At 39.9% G+C, this 20,835-nt stretch overlaps 1 protein-coding gene across 1 annotated transcript in view; it reads left to right on the top strand.

Annotated features, from left to right (window-relative positions):
- The window catches only part of AIG1 (androgen induced 1), a 123,584-nt gene extending 105,711 nt beyond the window's left edge, over window positions 1-17,873 (top strand). The window contains exons 4-6 of the mRNA XM_032101982.1: window positions 4,335-4,450; window positions 14,068-14,231; window positions 17,227-17,873. Coding sequence (XP_031957873.1) covers window positions 4,335-4,450; window positions 14,068-14,231; window positions 17,227-17,264 — 318 coding nt within the window. The 3' untranslated portion in view covers window positions 17,265-17,873. The remainder of the gene's footprint in view (window positions 1-4,334; window positions 4,451-14,067; window positions 14,232-17,226) is intronic.
- Window positions 17,874-20,835: the final 2,962 nt, after the last annotated feature.

Raw genomic sequence — 20,835 nt, 5'->3', positions numbered from 1 at the left:
CATTGTTAATGTACTTAATTTGCATAAAATCTTTTTTTCCAACAAACTGTTGCAGAACACATCTAAAATGGGGAAGCACAGTCTATCAAAGGCTCAGCTCCCAAGCACTGCAGTTGTGGTGCATATTTGTAATGTGACTTTCTGGTCTCAAATGTCATTAGGCACATATATACCATGTGGGGGGAGGTACATATCTTAGTAATAGAGTTTAAAGAGTTATTAATGAGCAAAGTTTCTCTCAGGAAGCTGTGACTGTGGCTCTAGAATTAATCCACCTGCAGATCCCAGGATGGCTTTTTTTATAGCGAGTGCTAATTCAGCTTCACTCAGAGGTTGCTTCTGTGGAGTCGGTCTCCAGAGTGTCTTGTGGATCAGATTCTCCATATGATAACCTTCCTGCACATTTCATCCAGGCTCTGTGCATTGTGCTGGTTTCTCTGTTTTCATGCATCATTATTAGGAGCTGGAGATTTGGCAAGCCATGTTTCTTCACCACTTGTAGGCGATGGGTCCCTGGAAAGCAATGCTGTGTGGTAGACACAGAATGGGAGGAAGTTGTAGCTTTCTGCTGTGCTGAGACCAGCACTTCCTAGCAAAAAGATCTGTCAAAGTTGTCTTTCCAGCAGCAGCAGAGGCAGGCAGTGATGGGGTCTGAGCAGAGCAATGCTGTGGCTGGGTAATGGGGGCTTATGGTCAACTCTTCGGCTCACAAAGTGGTCTTGGCAGATGAATCCTTCAGAGAGGGGTAGAAAATAGATCTGAGGGCTGCTGTCTTGGCACTCCAGAATAAAACAGGATTTGCAGCTGGGAGGACACCTTGCAGGTAGCTCCACAGTCACGGCTGGAGAAGCTGACCAAGAACATTTTCTTGCAAGTAGATACAGTTACTGAGCCCTGAAAAAGTTCAGTCTAAGAGCTCCTGCTAATGATACAGGGTTTGTTATCTCCCCCACTGCTGCCTGGGCCGCACTGGGGGCTGGGGACTACCCTGAGCCTGCGGTCACCACAGGGAACACGTGCAGCGAGAGCTGCCTTCCAGTGGGAGTGGTGCTCAGCACAAGTCTCTTGTGTCAGCGCAGTCATACAGGCAAAACTATCTCACAGGGTCACCTGGTCTCAGTTGGAGAAGAATAAGGTATCCAGGTAAAAATATAATTTTGCTTGTAACTACTGACTCCATAATAAAAGTGCCTTATCAATATAGCATTATTTAGTAGTGCTAGCATAGTTTACTACTGTTATAATATTATCCTAGTCATTATACTCTGATTATGTATTTGTTCTTAAAAACTTTTAATGGTGCAAAATGGCAACTACTGGAAAGCTGTTAGAGCAGCTAATCATCCTTACCATTTAAACCTCCTTGTTATTTGAACTTCCTCATTCCTTAGTCTTCTCTGAAGTAAGCAAGCCCCTGGAGATACTTTGGCAAACAAGGTGAGAAATGTGGTTTTGTCCTGCTGCGTGCCAGCAAGTAAAAAGGATCAGTCCCAGAGGTACCAGTCAGGTATGTTTGATCAGCACAGCGTGATCTTTAGGCAGGTCAAGGAAATATCAATGCTATTTTCTCTGTAAGCCTCCGATTCCCATTGGCCTGTTTATTCAGAAATCAGGTGGCAAAAACATTAGAGGATATGAAATCTTAGGCCCCCTGCAGAATACCCAGCCCTGATGGATCCCACTGCAAGCATATTTGATCCCTGATCATCTTCACTATGCTTCAGTCTAGAGTTTTAATTGGCACTGTTGGATAGAAGATATCCCAGACTACAAAATTTCATGTTTTTTAAATCAAGGTTTTTGGAGGAGCTGAAATGTAGAGAAAGGAAATTTTATCTTGGTTGTGGTTTAGTAAAGGGTCTGAAGCAGCTTTTTAGAGTGGCACTTTCACAAAAACATTTTAAACCAAAGTTCATCTAAATTTGTAAAACTGCAGTGTTTGCATGTAGCATTGACATTCACTCTAACAGACTGAGATTAAAGATACACATCTCTGAATTTTTCCTTACACTTCTAATTCCACTGTACTTTTAAAAGGGTTTTGTACACAAAGTCTTCAGTGGCACAGCTCATTATCCGCTATTCCCCCACCCCTTACCTTTAGAAAAGAGCAGAAGTGAGAATTTAGGAAAATAATAACCTATTTTGTTATATAACCACAAGAATTGGGAGGAGGGAAAGGAGAAGAGTATTCTAGATTAAGGCTTGATTGCTGAAATTATTTTAACTACTTTTTAATTGGCAAGCTGTTGAGTTGTTATCATCAATGAGGAACTCGTCAACAAGCAGTATTGAAAGTGATAAACATTTACATGGAGAAACCAAGCTCGCAAGCTCTGTAACAATCCTTTATAGAATGTAGAGCTAAAACTAAGTGACTGGATCACAAGAATACATTGTACAAGGAATATCAAGGGTGGAGTTTGGAATTAATAGTCGTTGTTGTCTTCTGGTTTTTTCTCTGAGTAAGTAACGGGGGCAGGGCAGAAGACATTTGCACAGTCTCCAGCTGCTCTGCTTTGGGGGCTCTTCAGAGTGAGGCACTGATCTCTCTCTGCCTGGAGACCTTTTCCATACAGACACAAGATAAGCAGGTGAATCTCCAGGGCTTGCTTTGCTCTCGGTCCCTGATCATGGATTCTGAAGGTCCTCTGCAGTTCACAGACCTCTCATCTAATGGTGGGCACTTTTATAGCAGACCACATGTAAAACATCTCTGCGTTCCCTTGATGCTGATTTATACCGTTTAAAGGGATGGGGGTGGAACAAGTTGTTAAAAGATGAAGAAATTGAAACCTCCCCTAACAGCTGTATTATCCGCCTGACATTCTCCAAATGCTAGTCATTAATTACTAATGCCTTGAAAATCAGAGCAGTTATCCAATTCAATTATGTTACATCTCTCAGCGAGAGCATTTCCATTATCTTACCATTTCCCATTCAAACCATTCTTCTTTGCAGTTTTTAAAGGCTTAGACCCCACTATGCTTCCTCTCAGTTGAACCTGTAATCCACGCAAGGATATTTCTACTCCGTGCCTTTCCTATCTGCATTCAGGTGAAAAGTCACTGTGGGTTTACATTTTGATTATTGCAAACTTAAAACCCGACTCTCCAGCTTTCCCCAAAACTACATGATGGCAAAATGTGGCCAGTGTACACCATAAATTTCCTTTCCAGTTGGTGATCAAGTACCTGGGGAAGGACTGATCCTGGATTAGGACTTAGGCTGCCCTTGCAATCCTTACACCTGCAGGTCTTCCTGTGGAGTGGGCAGGAGAGTTCATAGTTGGTCTTATCAAGCCCCAGAGCCAAGCTCTCAACTGAAGTAATTCCCTTTAGATGCCTGCAATAACTTGGCCCCATGGAGGCAAGGCAGGGTATGCTTCTGCAGTTGCCACTAATGCTGGTCCTAAGTGAGCTGTATACTAAGGAATTATGGGGTTTATTTCCTGGCACATTTGTTTTTTACTTATGTATATTTTCATGCCTGCCAGCACTCTGAAATGTAGACATTGAGTGTTGGGCGCAGGCTGGATGCAGTTTTTCATGCTGCTGACATTAATTGGATGAACAGGCCTTCTCAGAAGGGGCAGTGTAGGAAATGAGTATGCGAAAATGACAAAATAAGGAGTTTCACAGCTAAATAAAGACAAGTGGCTGAAAATGGTTTTTACAGCTTTGGCTTTCATATGATTCATTTGGGAATCTAAAACTATTTTGCACAACTAACAAATTAAGATTCACAACACCTTTCTGAATATAATTGCTTCTGTCTTGCAGATGGAGGAACAGAGGTATTGATGCTATCATTTGAAAATATGTCCCCTGTTTTCAAGTTCCCAGATTTAGATACATTTAAACCTAATTCTCAGATGCATTAAATACCTCCATTTGTATTCATTCATTTGGCATTGTTTGTACTTAGTCTCTGAAAACTAGATGCATTGCCTCCTAGCTATAATGGTCAAAATAACTGAAATGATGTGGCAGAGATCACAGAGCAACTTCAGGGCCAGACTGGGATTGGGACCTGTGTCCATTCATGACACATTCCCTTTTTACTCACTGAGTATCTGCCTTGGATTCCTGAACAAAAGGAAAAGCACGTTCTGGATACGCAGTTTTCCTCTGCTCTCTCAAACAGTTGAACAATATAGAGATGATACTGGTTGGGTTATTGATCAATTTTATAGTTATTTTACCTTGACTTTCTAACCATCAAGAATTGTCTTCGGGTTTCTGCGATTAAGTTTCTTATTGTACAATTGAAATGAAAATATAGAGAACCATTTATATCACCTGGTTTTTCCCCATTGTTTTGTTTTTTTCCAGCACACAACAGTTTTGCCCTTTGTATTAATCGAGATGAGAACAACACATCATCAGTATCCCAGCAGGAGCTGTGGACTGGCTGCAGTGTGCACCTTCGCTGTTGGCTATATTTTATGGTAAGGGCTGTACATGCTGTGTTTTCACATTGTATTGGGGGTTTTGTACTGCTAAATTTGGGCACATATTTCATTATGGATATAATCGCTAACAGATTCACGCTGCATGCCTCGTTTGGTCCAAGACCTGGGCTTTGTCTGGTTTCCCCAGATGCTTATATTTTTAGAAAGTATATGCCAAACCTCACACAACAGGAATTTGTTGAACAATCCCATGTAAGCAGTGGTCTTTCCAAGGGTACATTTTTCAACCTTTTTTCAAGCTAAATGTTTTTCTTGGACCTTAGTTTTATTGCCTAGGGTTTTTGTTCTATCAAATAAAATTGAGAATAGGCAAATGATTTCCGGCATCAGTATTTAAGCGGCAACAGAAAAGATAGAACACTGTCTTTTTTCTTTACTAGTTCATGAATTCTTTCTGTGAAATTGATTACAGAATAAGTCAGTAATCCAAATACTCTAAAGTTTGTTTTAAGAAATGCAAATGTTGGTGAGAAATGAAACTAAAACAGAAATAATCTTTCTTACACAACATTAATTAAGTCTTTGGGCAGTTTCTAATCAAGTACCTGACTTGCATGACAGAGTTAATATACTTTGGTCACCCTAGTATTTATTTTTCACTAAACCTTTGTTTTATTTATAGTTCTCCTTTGATACCATCTATCCTTTATCCTTTCTGCATTTCATGACCCCCTGTTTACTGTTCATATTCTTTCTTTTCACTTCACAACATCTTTCTCTCAGCTCAGAATGTATTTTCCAAAATTTCCACCAACCAAGTGAGATAAAACTAATGTGAGAAGAACATGGTCTCAAGACAGTACTATCACAATGCTTCAACTATGCAATTTTTCCCTTTAGTCCAGTGAAGGAGAAGCCATTATTCATACATATCCATGCACACTGAGTGATCATAAAATGCTATTAATCCAGCTGAAGTGGGATGCTGTGTCCCAGGACAACAGCCACATTCTGCCATTTGCTTTTATAAACATACTTAATATGTTTTTTTTAATTTTTTTTAATACTTTTACAAACATATTCTTAAAAAAGAATAATATTTGTAATTGTAAGATAAAGGCAGCCTCATGAAAAAAGGCACATGATTGTTCCTTCAGGAAAAACGTAATTATGTTTTTAACCCACATATAGTAATGCTTAACTGTGATAGTTCTTGACCTTCCTCTGATGGTACCTGAAGACAGATTAGCAGAGTTACCTGTGACTTGACCTTCTCCAGCAACTCCTGTTTTCTCAAAATTATCTAAGTAGATACATGCAATAGTATTTAATAAGAATTTTAAATTTAAACAATCCACTTTCACAAGTGAAATAAAACCATATGTGTCTTAAAATCTTTTAAGAATCTGCTACAGTATCAGTGTGATACTCATCTAGCTTGAACATGCCTACTACAGTGCATCTGTATCCTGCAGCTACAAGGTAAAAGAAAACTGTAGGACAAGTAAAGCAGGAGGAGAAGATTCTGCATTAAATTAATTACTAAGCAGATACCCAGGGACAGACTATGGTCATCTCCCTTTGCCTTTGCTTTGTTTTTTGGTTTTGCCTACACATATATTATTTCCAAAATGGATAGGGCTACTCTCAAGTGATTCACCTTCTTCCAATTTGTGATTTCTCTATAAATGGGCTGAGACAATCTTAAAAGTTCATCCTGCTAAATTATGCACATACAACCTATTTCTCCTACTGTTATGGAAGGAGGCCTTTGCGAGTTAGTGGAGGCAGACACAAGCTACACTGTGCCATCCCTTGCAAGTTCTGCTTTCAGCCTGCAGGTTCTATTGAAGACTCTCTCCAAGATGTGCTTTAGGCTGCAAGCCAAATCTTGGTTCCATTATATCAATATGATATATCACACTCACAGGTTGGAAAAATCTACCAGAAAGTATGAAAAGTGAGGACTTTGTCATCCCTCTCATTCAGGGTGTGCCTTCTTCTCGCAGCTGAAATCCACTGTCTTCCTGCTGCCACGTGACCACATTGCAGTAGAGAGGGCTTGGAATTCCTAAATTCAGATCTGTTGTCCTTGTTGGCAGAACCCTCAAGGTTAGCTTGGTGTATTAGACTTAGACTACACCTGCAAATGACCTAGTTTCATACAGCCTGGTGGAACTTCCTTACTTTGAACTTAGGGTTGACCATGGGTCCCAGGCTGGGTCTTAGTTCTTGTTTTATGTATTTTTAATTAGAATTTAGGAATCTGCCGCTTGAGAATTTGTCCTTTTACCTACTTCATTTTTCCCTCAGCAGAAGTATTTTCACTGCAACTCTCAGAATAAAGTGAAGACAGTTGCTAATCAGATGTTCTTCATGTTTTGTTCTTGAATTTTGAATTCTCTTCCCATCTCAGCTGAAACTTTCTTACCATGCTACATGTTTTATGTATTGTGTTGCATTTTTAACTGGAAAGGAACATAGTGGAGGGTGTTGTTCAGGTTTGATTCTGTGAATGCATTTTTTTCAACTCCAAGTAGAGGAAAGCTTGTTTCATTTCATATGTGACTGAATCTGTCATGTATGAAAGAGATGGTGGAATAGCAAGTGCTTTTTTATGTATAATTGGTAAATTAGCAAACTGGCAAACAATTCTGAATAGCATCACTGAAATTGTGAGAACATAGCTAAATAACCTGATATCTCCTGAGCATGATTCAGAGACTTGTTTTCTGAGAAACATCCTTTCTTGAAGAGTAAAAGCTTTTTCTTTTTTTCTGTTTTTTGCATGCTCTCCCTTCAGTCAGAGAGTTTTTGAGTAGGCACACTTAGCTCATGCACTCTATGTGAGAGGGAGCTCTCCCATGCTCTTAAGGAACTGTGCCCAGGCAGAGCATTCAGACTTGCATTGCCTGTTGCAGACCATACATGGACTTTCAGGACCGAGGCCATGGGATAAGATGGGAAAAGCCTATTGGCTTTATTTAGCATGGCTTGAAAAGGTCACAGTTTTTATTGAATTGTTAAATCTAGACAGTGAAAAGAAAACTGAAGCGTTTGCCAGTACTACCAGAAAATTCTGCCAATGAGTGTATGGAGTTGGTTGTCAAGGAACAGAAAAGAGCCAGAAATGTGTTGCTCCTTGTAACAAGAATGACCTCATGGTAACTAATATCAGAGCTTAATATGTCCCTAAAATAAACTGAGACAAATACGTTTATTTTAAATGGTTTTACTTTTCCCTCTACTTTTGAGCATTTCAGGATGCCAAAAAAACAGACCCTAGGAATCTGACTCCACTGCCATAGTCGTGCTGGGCTGCATGTTTGGGAGCAAAAGACTTGATCTGCTCTCTTGTTGCTATCTCAAATCCACCAGGAGCTGCCTCCACATGTGCCAAGCTTGGACTTGATTAATTCTTTCATTCTTTTGTAAATCTATTTAAAGAGCTTTTAAACTTTCATTCGAAGATAAAGTTTTTCTTGAAGTGACTTTAGGAGAGTTCCGTAGATTTGCTGAGGGAGAGCATTTAGATGGGGTAATTTGCGGAATTCTTCTTGAACAAATTTAAGAAAGGAATGTACACTGAGGATGTGGAATGAATTTGAGATTGATTCTATCGGGCTTGCTGCAGGATTTCCACTAGCGATTTTCCATAGAAGGAGAGGAAGATCAGAAAGAGCAGATGTTGGCACAGACTGCTAGGACAAACCTTGACATCCAGAAGAGAGGGGTGGTGAGCTAGAGTGTGAAGCTTGGTGAGAATTGACAGTCAGATTGATAAAGAAGTGCAGGGTTGAGAAACGAGAAGGATTTTTGAGGTTGCTGGTGCTGATGGAGCAGGAGAGACACAACATGGCTTTGCTAGGCTCTGCTGAGGGTTTGTATGGGGGGGGGGGGGTCATGCGTGCTTTTGGAAGTGAGCACTGGTGGTAAAAGTTTAATGAAGATCAGAGGAATCGGTAGTTAGAGAAAACACCAAAAATGTAAAATGTCCTGGGAGCAAGTAAAAGAAATTATCTAAAATTATGGGTTAAAAGAGAAGTGAGTGGGTAAGGAAACGTGCAGCTCACAAGTCAGCACCTTCAAAGGTGAAATCATGCCAAGTAAGTGGGGAATGCTGGGAGAGGGAGAGAGAGACGGACTTTGAAATCAGAGTGGAAGGCTGATGTAGAAGTGGATGATAGATAAGACAATGCAGAGGAGGAGGAAAGAGTTGGAGCTGGAGCTGCCCAGAACAGGAGAGAGTAGGAAGAAACAGAAGCAGCAGAAATAGGCCAGGGGAAGATTAGTGTCCCCTGTACCTGACCCAGAAGGAAGGTGGGAGGGCAGAAGTGCTTTCAGCAAGAGAAGGCTGTATGGGTCCCCAGCCTGTTAGGTCTGACATAGCCATTATGGACTGTTACTTTCTGGCTCCCCTCCACCTCCACATACTCAAATGTTTCAGTCAAAGCAACAGTACAATCACAGATGACATGCATGGGTAATATGTTCTCACTTCCTTGTGCAGCTCCTTAAAATATAGCTCAAGAAGGCATAGCAACCATTACTATATTTAAAATGAAAAATTATTTATCAAAATAAATGACTTCCAGAGATGACAACGCTTTGCAGTGAATCTGCTAAGTTTCTGTCATTCTAGCTACCTGTACATAAACACAAAATTTCTGCTTTGTTCATCCCAGAGGATGCCAGGACCATGTCATGCTGAATATGTTTTGGATGTGACATTACTTGCAGCTGCAGTTTCCCAGGACTTCTGGCTGCCTAAGCCACTCCACACCAGTAGCACAGTCCTGTGACCCATATATTGTTCTCCACTCAGATGAATGGAGAAGAATTCAGCATTAAGAAAATGGAGCAAGAGGGGATTATTGTTGTTATTTCGTAAATGATGACTGTTTATTGAACTTACATTTTAGTCTTTAAAATTTCTAAACTATGTACATTCCTGGTGTAGGTGTATTAGGTCTGGATGGCTGTTGATATAAGAAGCCCAGCATCTTAATACAGCTGAGATCTTAAGAATTCTGATTAGATGCAGAACAAACTCTCCTATGTCTTTTGAGGGAGTTATGAAAAGGTGCCTCACATCAATCAGTATTAGAAACCAAAAGCAGAACAAACTCAGTGGGTCGTTGTGCTCCTGTCCCTGAAAGCGTAAGATTGGTGCTACACTACAACCACAAATTATTTATTTGTTTGTTTGTTTTGAAAGTCTCAGCTGCTGTAAGCCCATCACTTCCTTTGGAAGACATTAACACATTTTAGTAGCTCTGGGTAAAGTTCTCACTTTTTGTGGAAAAGGAAAAGAGTGATGCTGGAAAAGATCATGAAATAAAGGCGTAGAAAATGCCCATGTTCTATTGTTTGCTAAAGAGTTGCCACTGGGAACTGGTCTACAATTTGTCTGGAACCAAGGATTCAGCCTTCCTTTGTGCCAGTCACTGGAAATATGAAGAGCACTGAAGATCTGGGAGAGGATTTGCTGTTGCAAGAAGTAACCAGAAATGAGCTGCCATAGTAGATGAGAGTTGTCATGTACCCAGGCTCCAGGTATTAGCTAATGTCAGATGCTTTAGGAGAGCTTAGCAGGCCATTATGAAACAACCAGCCTTCAAGGGGAGTTTTCTTCCAAAACTTATGTCAAAACATGGGTGCTTGGATCCTTTAGTCTTGATGGTTTATATACCTTGTACTCTTTAAACTTAGGCATAATTGTGCGTATTCTTACTGCTTGTACGATCTCCTGACTTCAGAAACTCGCTAGAGTTGCGTGATAGGGCCTAGAGAAGAGGAGTGGTCTAAGTAGACTTCCAGACTTTCATACTTCAAAACTTTTTTGAACGTCTTTATTTCAGTGATGTAGCACTGAAAGATAGGGTAGAGCATTCCAGAGTTTAACTAGGTATCATTCAGAAAGATGTTTCCATTATCAGATTTGAATTTCTTGTCTCTGAGTTCTGTTGAGGTGATTCTTCTGTTACGAGGAAGAGAATTGGGACCTCTTCACCCGTTTTATGTCGTGCATTATTATTCTGTGTCCTTTCATTTGCTGCTCTTGAGAAGTCACATAGCCCCTCATCTAATAGCCTCTGTTTCCAGAACTCGTAGTACTGGTTGTTGATGGCTGCAGATTATGATTAAGGACTCAAGCTGAGCAGGAAATGAGTGGATACTCTCTCTGAGAGTCTAGACCACAAAATGCTGCCAAGCTGTGACAGCTGGGAACAGCCACCATGAAGGAGACACCATCTTTTGCAACATGTCCCATTAAAAAATTCATGGTGTGTCATGGTTATTATCTGCCATTATAACCCACTTGCTGAGCTCGATTCTACCAGGACTAAGGTCTTTCACATGCTGTTGTTACAGCTGTATTATTTAAACTGACAGAGTACACATAAACCACAAGGTTCCAACAGTTTTTTGTACTTAGTTTTCCTCATTAACAAATGATCTATATCCAAAGAATAAATAGATGTGTATGTTCCCTGCATAGTTTTCGTTTTCTCCCGATTAGTTTGATAGGAGAGATATGCAACATCTACTCTATAGTAGAAGTGAAAACCAGATAAAAAGTCACATTTTTTGACAGATTTGTTAAAAACAAGCAATACTGTGCATTTTCAAATAGCTTTTTCTGATTTCTGCACCAACTGGTTGAAAATTTCTAAAAACAAACACTTTTTTTAACAGACTTTTTAATTTGAATACAACGTGTGAATATTTCCATTCCTTCTCTTTTTACTGTTCCTAACAAATGGCTAGATGAACTCAATGACCTGTAACACATTCATCTTTGAAAATACAGTTATGTCTACATACAGCTGCTACTGTTCCAAATCACAGGGAGGTTAGGGTTAATTTTATCTTCTCAGAAGTAGCCAGTCCAGTTTTAGTTTGAACTTTTTCTCGGAAGTAGCCAGTCCAGTTTTAGTTTGAACTTTTTCTCATCAGTTTATTTCTATCTAAACAACACATTTTTTACACCTGTTCAATAACAAAGTCTTCAATTTGATCTAGATTTGCACTCGTAAGTAAATCTTAATGCATGCTTTCCTGTGCTTAACTAATAATGAGGTTGGATAGGAGTAATGGTTACTAGAATTGCAACATTGAAGGCATTCATTAACATTGGCAATCAGCACTCTTGTGTGGAAGCTTTATGCGAATGGTTGATCAGCCCTTTATAGTGCAGCCTCGAGATCGCCTGTACTCCAGCAGGAACAAACCCACTAAGAAAGGCCACCAGCTGGGGTTTCCATGGCAGCAGTCGTCCCTTTGCTGCTCCTGTTTGTAGTCCAGACAATGCCGGAGCAGTCAGTGTGTCACTGCTCAGTGGAGAGAAGGCTAATATTACTCCACCCCAGCATAGCCAGCGGCATGGTGCAGCTCATTTTTAGAAGGCTCAGGTGGGTTTGTCACTTGTCTCCAGAGCAGTGCTCGGTCCCTCTTGTGCTCAAAGCAGTTCTGACTGTGTGACCACCCCGGGGACAGGCAAACAACAGCTACACTGAGGGCACAAGCAGCATCACCATGCAGGGAGTGGGCTCCTGTGCTGGACAGCAGGGAGCAGAGTGCATGAGCTGTCTGCAAAGACTGAACTAACTAGAGATTGCTGACATTCAGGAGCTCAGCAGTGACTCATTGGTTGGGATTAGAAAATACTTCCTCTTTCTAGCATAAATGCGTTCTAGTAAAAGCCACTTCTACTTGGTTCATGAAGTTGGCTACATAGGTGCTGTTTAGAAGGTCCCTTGTAAAGTCCCTCTGTACTTCATAGTCCTGGGCAGTTTCATCACACCAGAGAAAGTAAGTGGAAAAGAGACTGGCTCTTTTTCAGTCTTTTTCCTTGGAGCTTTTCACAGAATGATCATTAGGAAAAACAAGCAAATGAAAACTGAAAAAAGCAAATGAAACTGAAAATTGTTAGGTGATAATAGACATTCCCCACTATCCCAACCTGGTAGTAGGGGGCATCCCAGTACCTTCTACCCAACTGTCTCATCTTTATCAAAAGGAACATGGTGTCCCCTGTTACCATGGGTTACACAGGAGCCCTTCATTTTTTCATAGATAATTTTATCTTGTCAGGTTAATTCTATCACAGAAGAATACTGGGGGAAATAACTGTAAAGTACAGAGATAATTTCCCATATGTGAAGTGATTTGGAGAAAGGGGGTTTAACTGCATTTAGATCATGCAGATTAATTTACTGACACATGTAGTTTCCCAAGTGAAGTGTCCAAATGTTAAGGGTTTGGCTGTAATATAAGCTTTTCCAAGGAGGAGGGAAGCTATGTACATTTCCAGGGTGATTGTTAAATAGGGATTCTGTACTCCCTGTGTGACAGAATTTTATGGTAACAATTTTGTGTGGACTTCTCTGTCTCTGCCCTTTAGGAGCCTTTGACTGTTGATCTAGTGATCAAAAATCTTCCTTAACCAAATAGAAACATCAGCAAGTCAAGCAAACCATGGAAATCCTCATCTATAATAGTCTGTGCAGCTGCTCTAGCTGTGCTTCACTGTGAGCTTTTCTCTCAAATTTCCAGGTCAGAAAGGAAGATATTTACATTCTTGAAGAGAGCCCAGCAGAGCTCCAGCCTGCCTTCACTGAGCACTTTACCCAGTTAGCCTCTGAGATGTTTGCTCAGTTGTTTGCCAGTATTTGCTTTTCTTAACTTCCAGCTACTGGAATGTATGGACTCTCTCTGCTCCCTCTGACTTCACCACTCACCGCATCAGATCTCAACACAAAAGCGATCCCATCAGAGAGTACAGGTGTCCACTGCAACCATGCACAGCAAAACCACACACCTGGAGTGCTTCTTCAGGCTGCACTGCAGTGAAGCTGGTAGCCTGTCCCTTGAGTTAGTGTACCAACAATGTCCTCTGTAGCTGAATGCTAAAAATCTCTGTGTCATCAGCGAACTGCCATCAATCCTTTTCCTTTACTGCATATTGGTTGTGGAGCTGGGCACTACTTTTGAGGTTTTTGTTTGGGCTTTTTAAAAAAATATTTATCCTACCTAGAGTAAAATTACTAGATTCCAAATTATAGCAGGTAACTGAAAGAAAAGGAGGAGCAATCTAAAACATGGTTGCTGAAGAAATTATTCTCTCAAAGAGAATCTAAACCATATGCTTCTGGCAAACCCAAAAACTGATTACCATGTGTAGCGAGGAAAAGCAAAAGAAACACGCAAATGTGTATGAAGTGAAAGTAGGATACTGCAGAAATCAGAGAGAGTTGGTAGGAAAGCCTGTAGAACTCTGAATGCTCTTAGGATAGAGAACCTGCTTGGAACAGAGGCTGCTGCAGTTTCCAGCTTTGGCACGAAAACGGGGGTTTCCTCAGAAATATAAATGCAGCAAGGAAATACCTGCCTACATCAGAAATGAAAATTGTCCAACTGCTCATAATAAATTGAAAGCAAAGCAGTAAGAATGTGGGAAATCAGTCATAGTTTCATCATTTGTGATGTCTGTTTGGGATGGATGTCATCCAGATGCTCCAGTTCAGCTGCAACTTGCAGGCCTTTCAAATAATTGCTTTTTGGGTTATGGTAGGTAAGCCTACAGGCCAAGCTACTTTTGTAAAACAGGGCTATAAGAGTCAGTGCTTGTTATTTTTGTTTTGTTTCAGGGTGTGCTGGATTCACCATGTTACAGGAGTGTGGGTGTACCCACTTCTTGAGCACCTCAGCCCAGGTGTCAAGATAATCTTTTTTGCAGCTGTTACCGTAATAATTAATGTATTCTACTTGGTGGGAGAAGTCCTGAACAACTATATCTGGGATACGCAAAAATGTGAGTATTGTTTTAGGAATTTATCTTATGAAATACACCATCAGGACTTGAGTATGTTTCTCTGAAACTGTAGAATGTTTTAAGCTGACTAAAACAAAGGAGAATGACAGAAGTTCCACTGAAACGTCTTGCTTGCCTGCCCTTAAAAACAGACGGATGAACAGAATGGCTGCTGGAGAGCCCGATGAGCTATGAATATGTATTCTCTTTTATAACTTACAGTACTAATTTAAGAGCTCTTGGCAATTACCTGAGATGTTTACAACCCACTTATTAGCTGATGAACCCATTAAATGCAGCTAGAATAAAGTATCGTTCCATGCAAACACCATTAACGGTAAGCTTAGACTTAAAAATATACTCTTTTAGTATTTTCAGGTATAAGGTATTTTCTATGTATAAATTTACTCAGGGAAAATGAACATGTTCTTGTCAGTGAAATAACAGGAATGAAAGATCACTTTAGTGCAGACTCTACCTCATCTATCCTGCTTAGGCCACCCATTGCTGAGGAGAGCAAAAAGGAAAATAAGACAAACGCAAGATTAAAAGTAGATTCCTTTTGTCTATGAAAGATGTTTTTCATTTATCAAATTTAATGAAATAAGCAAACAACATTCATAGTAGCTGCTGTGGCAAATCACAACTGGAGGGAAATAAACTCACATGGTAATTTATTGCACACACAACTCTCTTTAAACAAGTCCTTCAGTACCAGGGAAAATCTAATGCTAAAAGCTCAAAGCAGTTTTACCTGCTGTTTGCCCATATTAGCATACAGGGGTAATGCCTTTTTGTTTTTGCTCTAGGACCATCAATCACTGGTCACAGTGTTCAAGACTGGTACTCAGTCATCATTTTCATGTCAAATTCACATTTATTTAACTTCTTTAAGTTAATTCGGGAAAGATGTTTCTAAAAAAGGCAGCTGCAAGGAATAATTTCACTTGACCTAAGTTCTGTATGAAGAATAATACTGTGGTAAAGAATCACATATTCTTAGCAAGTCCATGAATAAGTAGATGGTGGAAAATCTCCTGCACTATTCCAAAGTATGCATAACAAAATCCCTGTTCCTTGCGGCCCGAAGCCCTAGAGGAGCTAACTCAATTGGGTCATTCTTCCAACATCTTTCAAGGTTTACCCTGGCATTATTGTCCTCTCCATCGTTTCCTTCACGTAGATAAGGAGTATTGATCCCAAGTCCTTTGTGGCTCAAGCACTTACAAAACACAAAATGCCGTGAGTCACCTGCTGGTTTGCTGAGCTTGAAACACTTTGCATAAACTTAACACAAAGCACGTGGCAGGAACACCACAAACAGCAGAGATGTAAAATGATGCCAGTCTGTCACCTTGCAAGACCTGGGAAAATATTATTTGAAAACTGTACACTTAAAAGGGGCTTTTGAGCAGTAAGAGTGAGAATCAAAACAGTCTGCCATGAGATTTCTGGGGTGAGAAGGGGTTGGTTTGGGTTTGGGAGTTTTTTTATTTGCCTCTGGAGATGCATTAAATAGAATCTCACTACTGACAAAATGATTTGCAGTTAGTTTTTCCAAGTTAAACCACAAACATGGTAGGGAAGGAAAAATTTGCCCTTTGTACAAGCCAGTGTCTGTCCACAATTTTGAGGATATCTGCATTCCTGCCAAACTATTTGATGCCTCTGCAGCAGAGTGCTTCAGAAGAAAGGAAAGAGGCGCTTTCAAAAAGGCAAATTAAACAGCTTTTAAAATTATTGGAAAACCTCCTTCCAGGAGAAAGCAGAAGACTTAAGATTGGCTCTGGAGCAGCCTTGTAAACTCTGTAATCTTTTGGTCCCGGCCTCTTGTTTTGGTTGCTAAACCTTCAGCTGTGGCTCTCACATTGCGCTGGCTTGCCAGCAACACCCAGGGCCATTGTACTTGGGCTGCTGGCAATGTGCAGACCCATTTGTCTCCGTGTTGTTTCTTTCAGCAAGGCAGATCTGCAGTTGTGCTTTCTAACTGCAGATGGGTCTTATTGTTTCCCGTATTGGAATTCATTAACTATGTTTTTGAAGTGATTTCCAGTGTACATTCTGCCTATGCGTACATTGCACTAGCAGGTGATCTTACTTGTGACTGGATTTTCCTCTCAGCATTCTCAAGCGTTGCTTATTTTTTGCCTTTGGTTATCATAAGTCTTTCTTTTCCAGCATGCAGCAGGCCTGAAAACCTCCAAAGGAAATATTTGTATTTGAGATGTCTGGCAGAGAGGGCTTAGTCAGAAGAACAATACTTTTGTCAGATACCAGTAGTAATTCATTGTCCAGGAACAGGCATATGAAATAGCTGAATGTTTCCACTGCCAGAAAAAACACAGTCTGCTGCCCAGCCCAGGCTTTTCTCAGCATAGAAAAGAGACGAGTCCTGCAGCTAGAATAAGTTCTTTAAGGAGCCCTACACTTGACTCAGCTCTCCTGATATTACTGAAAGAAATGGCCATTACAAGAAGAGAGAGGCACCCTCTCAGCAGTAGTTTCTTCATTCTTGTACTTTCGAAAAAGGGAGATGTACCTGCAAACACTTAAAAATCCAATGTTGAAATGGAGAGGGGCTTCAAATTATTCAATTCTGAAACACAATTATTAAAATTTTCTTTCAAACAAAGTTGGCTGCTTAGATTCAGCTATGGAAACATCTCTTTTCGTTTGCTAGTAGGTAAGCAGAGCAGGTGAGGGAACTAAGTGTTCCCAGACCTCTGCAGCCGTCAAAGGCTGGGCGTGCGGCAGGGGGTCAGGCTGGTCTGAAAATGGGAGTGAGGGAGGGAGGCTTGTGCAGTTCCTTACTGGACAAGCACTGCCATCAGGTGTGCAGATGCTGTTTTCCTTCACAGCAGGTGAGGTAACACATGTGAGCAAGTGCAGGAGCAACAACATCAATAAAGGGAAAGGAAAGATTGATGCATTAGAGGAAACCCTTCATTTGTATTCAGTGAGAGATTTTTAAAAGCTGCTCTCTGTATGTTTTCAGGTATTGAAGAAGGAAAAGAAAAGCCGAAATTGGAGTGAACAATAAGAGGCAACACAGAGGATTGTTTATGGCTCCGTGGAAGATTTCTCATCCCCAACAGAGGTTGGCATGGAGAAGAATCTTTTGGAAAGGAGGAAGTTTAATGGGCCCACTTCTCAATGCAAGGATATTTTTGGATTTTATATGGGGGGAAAATGATTTTAGCTAAGAATAATGTTAATGTTTCAATCTTCATTCCTATTTCTCCATGCTTGCATGTGACATACACATATGAGATGTATATTTATCTCCAAGGCATTATCAACGTGCATTTCTTGAATCAAATAAGTCATTAAAACATTAAGTCATTAGATCTTTTCACTTCTGCCAAGAAGAACAATGAGTTCATTCTCTGTATTGTTTGAGAAAAGCTTAACGAGATAGGTTTAATACAGGGAGACAAAGCAATCCTATATATTTCAAAGTACAGCATAGAAGTTAATTGCATGAATGTATCTAAAGAAGAGTTCAGTCTGACTGAAATATTAATGTAACACTATGTAACAGCTGCCTTAAATTCGTTATGTTAATGATTTTACCAGTTCAGTGAAATCTTACTTGCAGTGTTCAGATCTTAAGGCCTAAATAAAGAGGAAATTATCCTTGCATTTCTGTTTCTTCATGCTGATTCTTGAAATTTTGGATGGAGTGATGGCATTTGAATGATATATTTTCAAGTTTTCCAGTGTCAACTGTAGATTATATAATTTCTACATGAGGATTTTTCTTCTTATTTTCATAGTAAAATAACAGATCCTGCATTTTCAAGTTACAAGTTCCCAATAGGTGGGCTGAGCTGTTCGTGTTGTACAGGAGAGAGCATTTAAGTCTACTTCAGGAAGGCACATAAGCGAATGTTTAAAGTTAAACATATGCCTGTTTGTATTAGGAATTCAATTGCAAAATACTGGCGATTGTTTAAGTTTGGCATGATTCTGTTTAATTATTAGACAATCAAGAAGTAACTCTAGTAGGCAGAAAGAATTGTCTAGAACTAAAATAAAGTGAACAGAATAATTTCTGGCAAGAAAATATTTATTAAAAAGTAGCTTTATGATCCAAATACTGATATTCATATCACTTATTTGTTCATTAGTGTATTTAGTAATTTATTTTAACACATGCAGAGCACTTTGAGTATGTGTAGTGTTAATGTGTTGGTTTTAGTAACAGGATTGCTGCAGAGTTTTAATATGATTTAACAATGTTTCTGCTCTGGAACAACTCTGGGGAAAACTGATCTCTTGCAACTCATTGCATGCCTCCACAGTACTTTCAAAATGTATTTATGTACACACTATCATAGGAAACAGCACAAGTTCAACAATGTGCTTTTTGGTTTGTTTCCTTCAAAAAGAGAGCTCTGTGATGATATTGTCTTTGTCCGTCCTCTAGATTTTTTTTACCTTGCTGATCAAGAGTTGCGAAGATTTCAAAGCTAAGCAAATTACTAGAAAGTTCATGGAAATAAGTGGCCCGATAAAGAAGGAGCTCCTCTGATGATTCTACAGAGGGAGAGGACAGGACACACAAAACCAGCAGAATTTGGAAGCAGATGGCCATAGCCATGTGGCCTTGCATTAGGGATATTATGTTGTGCTGTTCCTGAGCTTCCATTACATGTGCACAGTGATATTGCAGCATGGTTGCTCTATCCACAGATAGGGCTTGATTGGAGGTGGTAAGATGTCTGTTATTTGCAACAGGCTTTTAAAACTCAGGAAGGAAAGAAGGCATGAATTCAGTCCTGTTTAGTGAGCCAGGAACTGTTTAGGGTCACTGCTTCTGAAAGCTGTGGTAGCACATGAAAGTAGTGGTGGACAATGAATGTTCTGGAAGATCTGGCTGTACTTTCCAACAGCAGCAACTGTGGCTTAGGGTGGGAAGCCCAAAGCACAAACCTGTTGACTTTTTGTAATATGAAGAATTTGTGTAACCTATGCTCTGCTGTTAAGTCTAGGACTTTTTTTTTTTTAATTACTAATTTGTTTCACAGGTATTGTTTCCTTCACAGAATTCATTCTGATGGGAAGAATGTGTTAAATAAAAATAAGAAGTGCCAAAATGCCACACAGCTGTACCCATTCTGCTAGAGCACACTCAGATCATGTCTGCTGTATATATTGTACCACTGAGTACTGAATGTCTGAGATCTCAAAAACTGACATTGATGGAAAGATTCCTCTTTGTCAGCAAGTTTTGCACCTGCTCAAGATAGGTTTTTCTTCTAATACCATGTCATTATATGCAATATTAGAAATGTAGTAAGAATATAAAGAGACCAGAAATGTCAGAGATCAAAATTGCATAGATGAATCCATAGGTAGGTGTCCAAGGGAAAGGCTTCTTTTCAGAGGTACAGCACAGGGATGCTTAAAGTTGTCATCCCTCATATCTGTGAATTTGTGAATATTCAGCACCTCAAAAGAATAGACACCAAGCTTAGATCTCAGTTAAGCCCCTGAGGTTGGCAATGTGAGCCAAAGGCAATATATGTGATACAAAGTGTGGTGGGTTCCATTTGGTTTAAGGAAATTTATAGGTTTGAAGAAGGTTTGAACTCAATTTGTCTTCTCACATCTCAAAAAGTTCTCCACCTCCTGTGAGCTTTGAATCATCATACTTAAAGTCAAAAACATTTTAGAGCATTAAATCCAGCCTCTGATGTATGAACCATGATATAAATAACTTGGGGGCCTGTGTACCCAGAGAGCACTCTTCTAGACTGTGTTCATTCCCTTTAGGATTACACAATCCATCATTTTTAAGAAAGATGATGGCTGAATGATGACTAAAATAAAAGTCACTTGTAAACTTGCCAAATTTCAACCATCTTGGCTGAAATTGTCCCTGAAAGGTATTTTTCTTGGGGGAATTATTTTCTTGGTGGAAAGCTTTTTGTCAGAATAAGTAATTATTTCCAAGTGCAAGTCTATTAAAAAAAAAAAAAAAGGTCTGGAAAACTTTTCTTTTGCTGTGGAACTCAGTCTGAGGACAGCATTTATGTTTGTAGCATTTCTGAATTTATGGGGAATATCTTACTTGTCTTTGTCCAAATTTTAGGAAAAAAAATAAGCCTGCATTTCCCTATAGTGCACAGGTAATTCTCCAGAGTGTTTATCAACTTTGGGAATAATCCATCTTGTGGCTGAATAGGATTTTCCCTGCCATCCCTGATCTGTTGACCCTCTCCATGCCTTGACTACCCAAGACAGACCAGAATGGGGAAGCAACTTTGCTTCCCATGTATTGTCAATACCTCCCCAGAGCTCTCACACAGAAGTGTGAGGGAAGCAAAGCCTTGATGACAACCTGAGCAACAAAAATAGGTTCTAGATGGATGAACTAAGTGAAAAAAATGCTAGCTTTTCCCTTGAGGACTGCAATAAAATTAAATCAGTAATGTTTGTTATGTTGTAGCTGTAATGATAAACCCCATAGAAAACTCTGCGAAGGAATCATTAGTTTTGTTGTCGGAGAAGAGCACAGTGTGCAGTAAATAAGGAAGGCTGCCACACCTTGAACCACAAGGAAAAAACAAAATACAGTTTCATCATTCAGTGAGCACCA

Source organism: Corvus moneduloides, chromosome 3 (genome assembly GCF_009650955.1).
Source record: "Corvus moneduloides isolate bCorMon1 chromosome 3, bCorMon1.pri, whole genome shotgun sequence".
Taxonomy (NCBI): domain Eukaryota; kingdom Metazoa; phylum Chordata; class Aves; order Passeriformes; family Corvidae; genus Corvus; species Corvus moneduloides.
Note: the sequence above shows the minus strand (reverse complement) of the source record. Positions and strands in the feature narration are given on the sequence as shown.